This window comes from Scylla paramamosain, chromosome 9, assembly GCF_035594125.1.
Source record: "Scylla paramamosain isolate STU-SP2022 chromosome 9, ASM3559412v1, whole genome shotgun sequence".
Classification (NCBI taxonomy): Eukaryota; Metazoa; Arthropoda; class Malacostraca; order Decapoda; family Portunidae; genus Scylla; species Scylla paramamosain.
The window spans coordinates 10,727,940-10,742,500 of NC_087159.1; the positions used below are offsets into that span (position 1 = coordinate 10,727,940).

Below are 14,561 nucleotides of genomic sequence, written 5' to 3' on the forward strand. Positions count from 1 at the left end.
TATATATATATATATATATATATAATAATAATAATAATAAATAAATTTTAAAAATATTTAAAGCTTCCACTTAGCTTTATTTATGCACAACTGTACTCCAGCATTCCAAACTCTTGCTTTTACTTCCCTCACAACTCCACCCACAACAAAATGAACAGATAGTATACCATTATAAATCTTTGCTGCATTCTTCCACCCATTCTGAAACTTTCACTCACTTTCCCATTCACTTTTAGATGTCTATGCATCTTTGTAAATGCTTCTGTCCTACTTTGTAACATTCCTCTCATTCCATACATGGTCCACATACTCCACACTGTGCACTTCCCAATCAATATTGTTACATGGCTTTCCCACATCAATGCTCCTGCAATGCTGAAATCTAAATGCTAGCAAGAGCATACTGAGTGTATCCAACCTTCAATGAACCAAAAAAGAAGAAAGAAGGCTTAAACAAAATATATCATAAATAAGTAAGGAAGAACACTAGAAAAGAAATACAGCTATCAAAAAGAGACTGCATCATGGACTACCAGCTGAAATAAGAAGTTTATTAGATGATATTCAAAAGCTGAAAACATAATACCATTAATTTCCATAAAGTTTTCTTTAATCCTTTCCTTACCATTTTCATACTGTGTGTGTTTACACCAATATGAAACCCAAGAATATGATCAGTACCTCTGCAAGCACTATCTTTTACTGCTTCTTTGAAATATACTTCTTATTTAAAAGATCTCTTATAATCCAGCTTTTTCTTTCCCTTACTGTTCTCAGCTAATCTTACTACTTGGTGATTTGTTGAGCTTCCATTTACACATAAAAACAAAAGAAGGAAAAAAACACTCACTAATTTGTAGTATCACACAAATTGTCCAACACAAGATGCTCTGAGCTGTCTCCCACAATAAATGTTCATCTTTCATTCTATGTAGCTCAACTCTAACATGATAAATAATTTATGGTGTCACCAACTGAATGGTTGCAGAGTAAATTTCATTAAAGCTCATCATCTACAAAAATGCACCATAAATTTAAGTGTATTGAAAAATCTTTGAGGATGTTTTTATTTCTAATAATTTGATCACAAAATTTATAAAAAGTTTTTCTAAACAAAGTTGTTAGCATTCTTTTTAAATAGAAAGGAAGGAAAACAGGTAGTAAACCTTTACCACTCTCTGCTCTCTGTCAATTAAGAACTAGTGGTGAATATTTCTTTATTGTTATAGATTTCAAATGTGGATTCATTCTACCATCTATCGATGAAACTACAAATCATGAATTTTGTGAGTTGAGCTACAGAGAAAAAATTACACATGTATTATGGAGGCCTGCTTATTGATGGAAACATGGAACATAATTTGCATACAAACATTCTTTCTAGTAATGAGATGCAGCAAAAATAAAAGATTCTCCAAACTGCCACAGCTACTGACCATTTCCCAGATGATGGTCTTGAAGAAGGGATGAGAAATGATGTCTGTAAAGCCTGTCTCAGGATGACAACCTAGGCGATCCACTGGATTCTTATTGAGGAAGCCTTTCAGGATGGAAGCAGCCTTGACTGACAGCGACCGAGGAATACGGATTGGCCGCTCAAGGATGACTGAAAACAAATGATAGAAATGTGATCTCTGGGAGACACACAAAGAAAGCAAAAATTAAAACATGAAATTTCAATTGCTTTTATTGCCAGTGTCTTCATACTTACCTTGGAAGAGGAAATCCTCAGTGTTGCAGTCAGGGTTGTCTGAAGCACCCACAATGTCAAACGGACTCTTGCCAGCCAGCATCTCGTACAGCAGCACACCCAGGGCCCACCAATCAACACTGCCACCAACAGACAAACTCTTTATCCACAATATCTCAACACAAGGTAACTGCATTTTATAAGCCAATCTTCACAATCAAGTGTACTACTTTAACAAGCTTTTTTTTCTTGAATCTAGCAGTTTATCTGTCCCAAACATTTAAAAAATTTCAAACCGAATGTTAATAAATGAATATGGTGAAGGAAACAAGACACAACAATATGGCACAAATTCTTTATGATGGTTCAGTTATGAAGGAAATATATAGCACCAAGGCAACACACGCCTCACCTGAAGCTGTATTCAACACCTTGTAGAATCTCAGGGGCAATGTAGTTAGGTGTGCCACAGAAGGTGGAGGTGGTGTCTCCCGGACGGATGCCTTCTTTACACATGCCATAGTCAGTGAGCTTGATGTGGCCCTCATGGTCCAGCAGTACATTGTCTAACTTGAGGTCTCGGTAGATGATGCCTGAAACACAAAAGGAAGAAAGACAGGTTAATGTAATGCATTTATCTTTCTCCCTCACTAGGACAACAAAAGCTCCTCATTAACTGATTTATTTCCTCTACTTTGATACATCTGAAAAGACAGCAGTAGAAGTGCTTGCATATACATTATCAATACAAAGAAACTAACAGTGATGTATTAACAATATCAATCACCCTTTTCATGGAGGAAGTTAAGAGCCAGACAGATTTCTGCAGCATAAAATCTAGCATGTTCCTCTGGGAGGCGTCGCTGCCGCTGCATGTGGAACATAAGGTCACCACCACGCACAAACTCTATCACAAAGAAGAGTCTGGACGGAGTCTGGAAGCAGGAGTGCAGACCCACCAGGAAGGGATGATTGGAGGCAGTTTCAAATACGTGTTTCTCAGTCTGAACCCAGTCAATGTCCTGAAGCAGAAACACAAATTATTAGAAAAACCATGGCTGTGTATTTGATGTATGTTAACAAAAAGTTCTTCTTGATATTGCAGGCCAAGAATGAATGAAGGATTACCTCATCATCTGTGACTAGTGTCTTCTTGATGACTTTCATGGCATAGATCCTTTTGGTCTTCTTGAGCTCCACCATAAGAACCTTAGCATAAGAGCCTCGGCCAATCACACGGATCAGCTCAAAGTCATCAAGGCAGTACTGTCCTGCCTGGCCTGATGGGGACATTGGTTCACTGCTACCACCTGAGGGACCCAAAGAAATCATACACCTCATGAAAAAGAAACTTCACAGAAAATTTTTTAAGAAAGTCTTATGTGTTCAATGAAATACAAAGAACAAATGGTTATAAGAATTATGCTGTATAGCCTGGTCATATAAGAACGATTCACTAGTATGTTTACACGAACAATATATATATATATATATATATATATATATATATATATATATATATATATATATATATATATATATATATATATATATATATATATATATATATATATATATATATATATATATATATATATATATATATATATATATATATATATATATATATATATATATATATATATATATATAAAATGAAAGAACATTACCTGTAACTGCTGGCATCTCCACTGGTGTTTCTTCAGTTATACCTGGATCTGGAACAGACAGCAAGTAACAACAGGACTCCTCAATACTCATAAGAAAAAATCAGCATAGTGCAAAATACCATATACAGTGAATATTAAGAAATATGTACATGTTTTCCAAACCTAAGCACAATGGAAGCAACATCTAATGATACCCATGTACAAAATTTTGCACTGAAATCAAACTACAGTACTCACATTCATGCTGAAATACTTTTGATAAAGTATTCATATATGTAGAACAATTTAATTCAACAAGTCCACAATGAGTATAAGAACAACAGAAGCAGGTATACAAGTGTTTACTCATCACTTGTAGGTACATCAGAAATCTTAACCGAAGAGAAAAGGCATACAAGGTCATGAGCAAAATAAGTCCCTCTGTCAATACCTGTTCCTGAGATCTCTTCAGTGAACTCCTGCACTGCCATCCTGCCATTGGTACCGCTGCGGGGTAGTGTGGAGGAGTCGTGGGAGGCCAAGGTGTCTGTTGAGGTGTCCAGGTCAGCATTGCACGGCACTTTCTGCAGTTTGTGGCACTTCTTGTGGACAAGCAGCTTGCACTGGGTACACTTGAAGCCCTGTCGACCCAGCCCCCAGATGCGGTCCTTGCAGAATTCACAGAAGGCACGCTGGCATGACCAAAGGAAAGTAATGAGTTAAGAAGTACTGGTGGTGGTGCTGGTGGTGCATTCATAATATAGCAGTATTGTACAATGGTAATAAGTAAGATGACATTCAAACCTAAAAACAGGAGGCGGCTTTACTGAACTTGCTTTACTGAATTAAAGATTGGTGCTGATTGTGGTGTGTTAAAAATTATGGTAGTATAATAAAGATGGTGTGATGATGGCATTGAAATCAACCATAGTTATTAGTAAATGTAGCCTCTCTCTCCATCCATCCCTCCCTCCCTCCCTCCCTCCCTCCCTCCCTCCCACCCTCCCTCCATCCATCCCCTCTCTCTTGCCTATTTATCATGTAACTAATTCAAAATCTATAGCTTTTCCACCTATCTTGTTTATTACTAACAAATTATTTTTCTTAGTGAGATGCACCATATAATCCCATTGTTGTGACCCATACAGTCTTCACCAGTCAGTCATTTGTGCGCTGGCAAGGAGGCACAGGGAGGACAATTTGTGCCTAGCTTTACCAAAAAAAAAAGTATGTTTCCCCACTAATTTACCTCATCATTAACATATCACAATAAACATAACTACTTAAATAACTGGTGACTTTAGTTTACTCATCAAAATGGTGCACTCCCTTCCTTATTTGTTACTTCATCTATTCATTAACTAGTGTTCATTAATAAACCCTTACTTTACTGTATACTTCCCACTCTCACCTTCACCTCTATCTCTGTTTTCCTCTGCTCTATCATCCCTTTTCCATTTTTAACACCATTCCTCTCCTCTTAACCACACTCTTCCCATCTTTTCAACACCTTTTTCTACCTTACATCCTATTTTCTATAACAACTTAACCCTTAGCCTCAACACTCACAATTTTCAATCTTCCAAACTGTTTCTACTAACCTCCTTCATTCCTTAGTAGCATCATTAGTTTATTTTTTCCTATGTAATAAAACTTTCACTTGGATAATAATCTAAATTTTCCAAAAAACTTACCACCCACCAACCACTTTGTTATTCCCCATTCCTTCATCCTCCCTCATTTTATTCACTCTTATTTCCTAACCTTTCAGTGCTACAGATTCCTCTCCCTCGCCTTACTCTCCCCACCTCTCTCATTCCCTAATGTATCACCTCCATACACTCTCATCTGCCATCAACCCACTCACTTCACTACTCATATTTCTCCCCCACTCTCCTCTTGATCCACTCACATTTCCTTACTTCTCACTCCACACCTTCATCTTACATCTCACGGTCTCACTCACACTCCCATTCTTTATCTTACTCTACAACTCATATTTCCTTAACCTCTCCCTCAACCCAATCTTTCATCCTTCCATTTCTCACCTACACTCTCCTCCCTCATTACCCTTCCACCTGCCTTTCCTAACCCCTCACTCCACACCTTACCTTCCCACCCACACTCTCCTTCTCCCTCATCTCACCCTACCCTCTACCTCTCCCTCCACACCATCCTCCAACTCACCCTATTGAAGCGCTTGGCCTGGAAGATGTGGCCGTTCACCTTGTACAGCTTCCTCCATCGCCTCGCCCCTCGCCGGTAGATGCTCCCTAGGGACGAGAGACAGAGTGAGGGTTGTGTTGTTACCTGCAGGATAAACGAGGCCAGGTGGACTGCTTGCCTCTCAGGTGTGCCCCATAACATGCTGGTCACTTTCCCCGTGATGGTTCTAAGTGCAGTGATGTGTTGTGCTGTGTTGGAAGGGATGTGCTGGTATTTTGGTGTCCAGAATGTTTAAAGAGTGTATTAATTTCTTGTATGCGTGAATAGTAGTGCTTGGGGTGTTATTTTATGAGAGGGTGTCAAGTGTGTGTGCGTGTGTGAGGAGAGGGGGCGGGTTACGAAAACATAGATAAATAGATATGAACAGCGGGAAAGACTGACATAAAAAAGATACTAAAATATGTGTTAATTTTCTTAAAACACCGAAATTTTTATGTTACTTTTATTTCCTGAAAAAAGTGGGAAAAAATATTCACAACAAAAAAGAAATAAAAAAATAATAAAAAAAAAACATGATCTGATACTGATAAGGAGGAAAAAAAATAATCAACAATGAACGCAATACCCTCTACAAATAATTCATAACGGACATAACTAATACACTACGCTATGGTAATAAAGAAAACATACACCTTAAAAAAAGAAATTTACATTCAAATCAATTCTGGGAGCACAAAGACATATGCACAAAGAACACTGGGCGTAAATCCTGAGGGCACAGTGTCTAAGGAAGGAGGCAGAGGTGATATACAATGGCAGTGGCGGAGTGTATCATAAAGCAGGCCGCTCGAAGTGCTCTGACAGTGATGGACGCGCCTCCTGAAAACACTGCGAGGGAAGGGAGGGGGGCGGGGAGAGAGAGAGAGAGAGAGAGAGAGAGAGAGAGAGAGAGAGAGAGAGAGAGAGAGAGAGAGAGAGAGAGAGAGAGAGAGAGAGAGAGAGAGAGAGAGAGAGAGAGAGAGAGAGAGAGAGAGAGAGAGAGAGAGAGAGAGAGAGAGAGAGAGAGAGACTTAGGCTGATATACGTATATTATTCACTACAAGCACACGATAGTTTACATTATATACTGCTTCAAACAAATACATAATAAAAATATACCTTCTTTGGGTTTGTTACGTAGCATTTTGTATTATTTTTGTATTGTGTATCACGATGGAAAAGTTGTTTTTTTTTCGAATAAACTAACTACATAACAACTATAGTGTAACAAACCAGCCGTGTGTGTGTGTGTGTGTGTGTGTGTGTGTGTGTGTGTGTGTGTGTGTGTGTGTGTGTGTGTGTGTGTGTGTGTGTGTGTGTGTGTGTGTGTGTGTGTGTGTGTGTGTGTGTGTGTGAGTGTTGTGTGTGTGTGTGTGTGTGTGTGTGTGTGTGTGTGTGTGTGTGTGTGTGTTGTGTGTGTGTGTGTGTGTGTTGTGTGTGTGTGTGTGTGTGTGTGTGTGTGTGTGTGTGTGTGTGTGTGTGTGTGTGTGTGTGTTGTGTGTGTGTGTGTGTGTGTGTGTGTGTGTGTGTGTGTGTGTGTGTGTGTGTGTGTGTGTGTGGTGTGTGTGTGTGTGTGTGTGTGTGTGTGTGGTGTGTGTGTGTGTGTGTGTGTGTGTGTGTGTGTGTGTGTGTGTGTGTGTGTGTGTGTGTGTGTGTGTGTGTGTGTGTGTGTGTGTGTGTGTGTGTGTTGTGTGTGTGTGTGTGTGTGTGTGTGTGTGTGTGTGTGTGTGTGTGTGTGTGTGTGTGTGTGTGTGTGTGTGGTGTGTGTGTGTGTGTGTGTGTGTGTGTGTGTGTGTGTGTGTGTGTGTGTGTGTGTGTGTGTGTGGTGTGTGTGTGTGTGTGTGTGTGTGTGTGTGTGTGTGTGTGTGTGTGTGTGTGTGTGGTGTGTGTGTGTTGTGTGGTGTGTGTGTGTGTGTGTGTGTGTGTGTGTGTGTGTGTGTGGTGTGTGTGTGTGTGTGTGTGTGTGTGTGTGTGTGTGTGTGTGTGTGTGTGTGTGTGTGTGTGTGTGTGGTGTGTGTGTGTGTGTGTGTGTGTGTGTGTGTGTGTGTGTGTGTGTGTGTGTGTGTGTGTGTGTGTGTGTGTGTGTGTGTGTGTGTGTGTGTGTGTGTGTGTGTGTGTGTGTGTGTGTGTGTGTGTGTGTGTGTGTGTGTGTGTGTGTGTGTGTGTGTGTGTGGTGTGTGTGTGTGTGTGTGTGTGTGTGTGTGTGTGTGTGTGTGTGTGTGTGTGTGTGTGTGTGTGTGTGTGTGTGTGTGTGTGTGGTGTGTGTGTGTGTGTGTGTGTGTGTGTGTGTGTGTGTGTGTGTGTGTGTGTGTGTGTGTGTGTGTGTGTGTGTGTGTGTGTGTGTGTGTGTGTGTGTGTGTGTGTGTTGTGTGTGTGTGGTGTGTGTGTGTGTGTGTGTGTGTGTGTGGTGTGTGGTGTGTGTGTGTGTGTGTGTGTGTTGTGTGTGTGTGTGTGTGTGTGTGTGTGTGTGTGTGAGAGAGATGACTACCAATAAAGGCCACCACCACCACCACCACCACCACCACTGCCACAATATGGAAGGCAGTCACGTTAAGGTTCCCCCTACAGGCTCTCGTGGCAGCGATGGTGGTGGTTGTGACGGTGGTGTGGCGGTCCCTACAAGCCGTCACCCTTCCCGCCCCTCGCACTGCTGCACCGGAACACAGGGACGTGATGACCTACACTCCACACAGGCCTCGCTTTCAGCCCACTCCCTAGGAACACGAGGGGGAAAGTTGTGATTGTCTTGCTGTGGGTTAGCGGCGCCATATGACCCTCTTGCTGCGGCGTTATGAAGTCAGTCAATTCATCAATCAATCAGTTATTCTGTGCTACCTCTCCCTAATACTAACACACACACACACACACACACACACACACACACACACACACACACACACACACACACACACACACACACACACACACAAACAAGCACGCATTCCTTCTTCAGCTTTACGTTACAATGCGTTATTTTCAAGAAGGGATTACCTCCAAGCGTGGGAGAAAATAATAAAAGAACAACAACAGTAACGACAATATCGTAACTTTCAAGAGCAGTAAGTCACGCCATGCTGTGGTTACGACGTGTGTGTGTGTGTGTGTGTGTGTGTGTGTGTGTGTGTGTGTGTGTGTGTGTGTGTGTGTGTGTGTGTGTGTGTGTGTGTGTTTACTTTTTTCTTCCAGGAGCTCGTAATGTCTAATATTTTAATATCAAACAATTATATTTTCTTTCGAATGTATAATACACCGTTTGCACACACCGCTTCCTCTCGTAATGCTCTATTCTACTGTCATGCTCTACCTCCAAAGCTGTCTACTCTGCACATTCCTATCTTCTATTCTCTTGTCAAGTTTAAATATTTTTTAGCATGTCATCTTTCTGTGTGTGTGTGTGTGTGTGTGTGTGTGTGTGTGTGTGTGTGTGTGTGTGTGTGTGTGTGTGTGTGTGTGTGTGTGTGTGTGTGTGTGTGTGTGTGTGTGTGTGTGTGTGTGTGTGTGTCTCCAATATCTAAGATGACAGTATTGTTATTTTACCTGCACCTCACTTTAATCAGCCACCCAACCCACCGCCCCACGCACGGCCGCCACCTCAGCCTTGGTGGCGACCGCGAAGGGTGACCAGCGCTGGAATCTGTAAAGCGAACACCGATTTCCAAAGGAAGGAAAGTTTGCTACGCTTGCTCTCCTTCCTTCCTTGCCTTACTTATCTTTTTGCCTCCGTCTCTCTCTCTCTCTCTCTCTCTCTCTCTCTCTCTCTCTCTCTCTCTCTCTCTCTCTCTCTCTCTCTCTCTCTCTCTCTCTCTCTCTCTCTCTCTCTCTCTCTATATCCTGGAATAATCACTCATTCGACAGTCTTTTATTACAGTCACCAGGTATCAGAAACCATTAATCGATAACAAACATACCTCGAGCTCCTTAAAAGCAACATCCATTACCTACGCGCCAACCTTTCCAACCTGCTTTTCCCTCCCGCGCGGCGACAAGGGTAATGGGGAGGAGTGAACCAAGTGTCAAGAGGGAAAGAAGTAAAGATTACCGAGGTGGTCGCGGGGAGAGTCAGGCGGGACGGAGTGGAGGCGATGCAGGCTGTGCAAGAACGAGAAGACGCCGCTGCGGGAGGAATTTGGTGACCGCCACTCATTAGGAGGCCACACGGGATCAGGAATGATTTGTGTGACCCCCTCCTCCCCCCAGGACAAGGGGCGGCCCGGGGTGTCAGCGTCCTTGGCGTCGAGTGCAGTCGAGAGGAGTGTGGTACGGCGGTTGAGTGAGCCAAGGTCGTCGCTCCAAGTTTTAGGACGAGCACTGACAGACATGAACTTCGGGCGACGACGCGGCGCTGAAGGGATGGTCTCAGTGAGGCCCTCTGCGTTATGAATCTGCGAGCCGCGTCTGGGTGAGGCGTGGGTGTCTCTCAGGCAGGCCCCGGGGGAGGTGCTCTGCCTCGCGTCAGTCTCACTCCCGGGGGCGGCAAAGGGAGGGGAAGGAGGCTCATTGAAGAGGGAGGGCGGGGGACATTTCCCCCTCCTCCTCCTCCTCCTCCTGATGCAGCCGCCTTAACAAATGAGCGCCTCCGGAGTGCCAACATAAGGCGAGACCCAGAAAAGCTCTGCCTTCGGTCTCTCCGCGCCGCCGCCTCGCCGCCGCCATCCTCCGCTCGACAGGACTTCGTGAACCTCCTCTCCGCCACTTTGGGATCAGCGCCGTGTTGTGGCGAGACGCAGCCCAGGAACACGAGGGAAAGAGGTCTTTGTCTGGTGGTGGAGGCGGCATGCGGCGGCAGCGAAGCGGCAACAGCAATAGCAGCGGTGGTGTCTCCTGTTCTCTCGCAAGTCTCAACACGACTTTCACGGCCTTCACTGCTACACCTTCTCCGTCCTTCACGAGCCATGTCCGCCTCTCACTCTCCTCTGGGCGTACACACAAGTACACACACACACGCACGTACATATAAACACACGCACACACACAGATACACACAGAAGACGGCGTGTGTGAGTCTATTCACAAACACACGTCAAGGAGGTGGCCCGAGGCAGGGTGACGGAGGGGCGCCGCGGGACACACTCGGCAGGAGGATGAGGAGGAAGACCAGAAGGGAGGAGTGAGCGAGCAGCAGCAGCAGCAGCAGCAGAAGGGGACGCGCACTAACTCACGTTCGCGCAAGAGAGGCTAACTCATACTGCCGACTGTGTGCCTGTGTGTGTGTGTGTGTGTGTCAGGGACTCTACTTATCTCCAGTTATCTCCGGCTATTATCTCCCTGCCAATGAGTGATTCATTTATACCTATCACTCCCTCTTAAGATGAGTGATAGCAGTCCGGCGAGGAGTATACAAGTGCATCCCGGGAAAAAGGATGGAAACGGGAGGAGGCGGAGGAGTAAACAAGTACCAATCTCAAACAAGCACAGTGCCTGAACTATGGTCAGCAAGACGCCAGCACTAATAAAAATAACGAGCATAGCCATCCATGTTTGCCTTTCCTACCGCGCAGCATGAAACGCGCCCTTCTTTTTCAGTCTTAATATCTGTGGGGAATAGGAACGCAAGCCAGACCGTCTTTAGGGGAACACTGTCTGGAGTCAAACCACCATGAACGCACTCAGTGGCTCTTTCTTTTGCCTCAGGGTCGGATGTCTCTCTCCTTGTGTTTCTGGGAAGACATCTAGCGTACAATATCCCATTTTTATAAGAGCTTGAATTGTTCAAGTTGTCAGAAAACATAAAACTTGTTATATATATATATATATATATATATATATATATATATATATATATATATATATATATATATATATATATATATATATATATATATATATATAATAAATAGGAAAAGAAAGGAAAAGAAAAATATGTAACGCAAGAAAATATAAAGTAATATTCATAAACATACAAGAAGTGATAACAGTCGCAGTAAAGGTGGTGGTGGTGGTGGTGGTGGTGGTGGTGATGATTTCAACAAAAATAAACAATAACATAATCAACAACAGCAAAACCAGCGATAACAACAGCAGGAACAAAATTACCAACAACAACAAGTTAACTACAAAATTGCCAACAACAACAACAACAACAACAACAACAACAAAACCACAAGCCCAATTGGTAATACAATAAATGAACTAAGTACATTACGGTAACATAATACCTACCTAAACATACATACATACATACATACATACATATATCTCAATCTAATCTGTCGCATATCTCCACGAACAACAAACACCATTAACGAAACGAAAACGGATCGAAATCAAGTGAACGAACATAATTCACTAACACCAACGAGCAAGCAAACAGACAAGCAGATATGAAGTACAGGTGACTTGCGAAACATGCTCTAATCACTCAGTACAGCAACAAACAATACGCTGTGAAAGGCTGGAAATGGTATTGAAAGCAAGGATTAAGTAAGACGAGGACGAGGAGGAGGAGGAGGAGGAGGAGGAGGAGGAGGAGGAGGAGGAGACAGGTAAAAAGGGACGAAATTGATGAGGTACACAAAGGAAGAAAAGCAGCAGACATAATGGACCTTACAAGGCTGTTTGCATCAGAGCAGGAGAAGGGAACAAAAATAGGAAATAAGAATGATAAAAAAAAAAGTATAAAAATCAGGAAATGATGAAACTAAGAATAAAGATACTCGTACGAAAACAAGGAGGAGGAGGAGGAGGAGGAGGAGGAGGAGGAGGAGGAGGAGGAGGAGGAGGAGGAGGAGGAGGAGGAGGAGGCGGAGGCGGAGGAGGAGAGAGGAGGAGGAGGGCAGAGCAGGATAAATTAGTTTAGTTTGACATCGCTACACCCACGTTTTCCTGACTCCGCCTCGCTTATTACAGCAAACCTGGCGAGCGGAACCCCAAGAGTTACATACCCCAGCGCTATCTGAGCAAGACCACTGCCAGCAAGCACGCGTGGGTGATACAACGTGGTGAAATGATTCCAAACAATGATGCTGCAAACCGCTGATGGATGTGACGAAAATAATACGATGGAAATAATGATGGAGGGCAAAGGTACAATACGGTGATGAGTGAACGTGAAGGTGGGCGAAAGGTTACTGTGTGTGTGTGTGTGTGTGTGTGTGTGTGTGTGTGTGTGTGTGTGTGTGTGTGTGTGTGTGTGTGTGTGTGTGTGTGTGTGTGTGTGTGTGTGTGTGTGACTAACTTCATTAATTTTACCCCCTTCACTCTTTCACTGCTACACAATTTTTCCTATGATCCCTTACGGCTTTTCAGCTGTTTATCATTATTATTATTATTACTATTATTATTATTATTATTATTATTATTATTATTATTATCATTATTACTATTATTATTATTATTTATACTAGTGCGACCTACAAGTGTACAATTTATCTTACAAGCATTTGACGGATACTTTTAAAAGTTGCCTGCTGAGAAAAAGGAAAAAAAAAAAAACTTACTACCCAGAGGAAAACTACAAATAATGATTCAGCCTGCAGGTTATCTATTGCATCCCAAGTCGAATACAAATGATAAATTAGCGCATACAAAACTGTGGAATTTGTATTAACTGATAATGCATACACATAATTAGATCTGCTTATTAATTTCCACAATATAGAGGCGAGTGAGAAATAGCTTTTCTCCACCGTGCAATGTATTTACTCGCAACTTTCATGCTTGCTAGTCTCTGAAGTATGTAGTTTGCTAAAACGAAGAGAGAAAAGAAAAAGTGGCTAACTTTTTTTTTCTCTCTCTCTCTCCCGTGAGTCCATGCGAACAATCAATTTTTTACAGTTCCCTGAATATCAACACAGGACGACCACGGCAGTAAAAGGAATAACGGATGATGCTAAACAAAAAGCCAAGCCTCGTTTCGTTCACCAACAACACCCTCGCATCATGCACCACCAACATCACTGGGGTACACAAACCCAGTCACAGGAGGAAAGCATCAAGTATCACATCAAGTATTCACGTGGATTCTCCACAGTCTACCTAAGGTTTTCCTAAAAGACCACCACGTCACCAGTCAGCACCGCGCCATGTTTTCGCTGACGTCACCACACCGCCAGGCCCACAATGTACACGTGTTTCCTCCCTGCCGCTGCTTACTACCTCTCAATGGTTTATCTCCAGCCGGGACTACGAGGCGAACTATTAGAAGTAAAGTAGAAGTGGAAGTAAACTATAGCAGCATAAAAAGTAAACTATTACAGCATAAGAATGAACTTATTAGAACATAAGAAGTAAACTATCATAGCATGGAAAGTAAATTATTTAACAGCATAAATGTCTCAAGACACTTCTCTAATTTCGGACAATCCTTTTGGCCATTTTCTTCAGGGCTTGGCACGTAACTAGTCTTTTTTTTTTTTTTTTATAAATTTCCTGTTACCCTTGGCCAGTACCCCTTTGACATAAACAAGTGAGTAAATTATGACAGCGTAACATATGAGATAAACTAACTTAAGAAATATGCTCTTATAAGTAAACAATCATAAACTAAAAAATATTCCATAACACTATAAGGAACAGTCTATAATACTATTAGAACCAATTACAGCCTCCTTTATTAAGCTGGCGTTATTCTGAGAACGCTTCCTTAGCAAAAAAAAAAAAAAAAAAAAAAAAAAAAGGCTTTCTTCTGACAAACAAGGAGACGAAGGAGGAGCAGACTGTCAAAGGGAGTGTTGCCTACATAGAACCGCCTTGATAGAACAGACCAGACAAAAGTAACTATGTAGAGAGCCTTGAGTCATCAGTCAGGAGGAGGAGGAGGAGGAGGAGGAGGAGGAGGAGGAGGAGGAGGAGGAGGAGGAGGAGGAGGAGGAGGAGGAGGAGGAAGGAGAAGGAGAAGGAGAAGGAGAAGGAGGAGAAGGAGAAGGAGAAGGAGAAGGAGAAGGAGAAGGAGAAGGAGAAGGAGGAGGAGGAGGTGGAGGAGGAGAACATCAGTAATATAATCTAATATAATATAATTTGAAAGCCATCCTCATATCTGTGATCCTAATCCTATATAAAAAAAAATAATGTATGTGCAA

The 14,561-nt window shown here is 42.6% G+C and overlaps 1 protein-coding gene across 7 annotated transcripts in view; it reads right to left on the minus strand.

Annotated features, from left to right (window-relative positions):
* Positions 1-14,561, minus strand: part of LOC135103567 (atypical protein kinase C-like) — a 100,991-nt gene that overhangs the window by 7,331 nt on the left and 79,099 nt on the right. For 6 of the 7 annotated variants that reach the window (XM_064010007.1, XM_064010006.1, XM_064010011.1 and 3 more), the window contains 8 exons: positions 5,527-5,612; positions 3,791-4,031; positions 3,361-3,408; positions 2,819-3,000; positions 2,478-2,712; positions 2,103-2,283; positions 1,712-1,830; positions 1,437-1,606 (listed from right to left, as the gene is read on the minus strand). In XM_064010007.1, the coding sequence (XP_063866077.1) occupies positions 1,437-1,606; positions 1,712-1,830; positions 2,103-2,283; positions 2,478-2,712; positions 2,819-3,000; positions 3,361-3,408; positions 3,791-4,031; positions 5,527-5,612 (1,262 nt within the window). Of the gene's footprint in view, positions 1-1,436; positions 1,607-1,711; positions 1,831-2,102; positions 2,284-2,477; positions 2,713-2,818; positions 3,001-3,360; positions 3,409-3,790; positions 4,032-5,526; positions 5,613-9,583; positions 10,889-14,561 lie in introns of those variants that run through there. The other variant, XM_064010008.1, reaches the window with a different exon arrangement.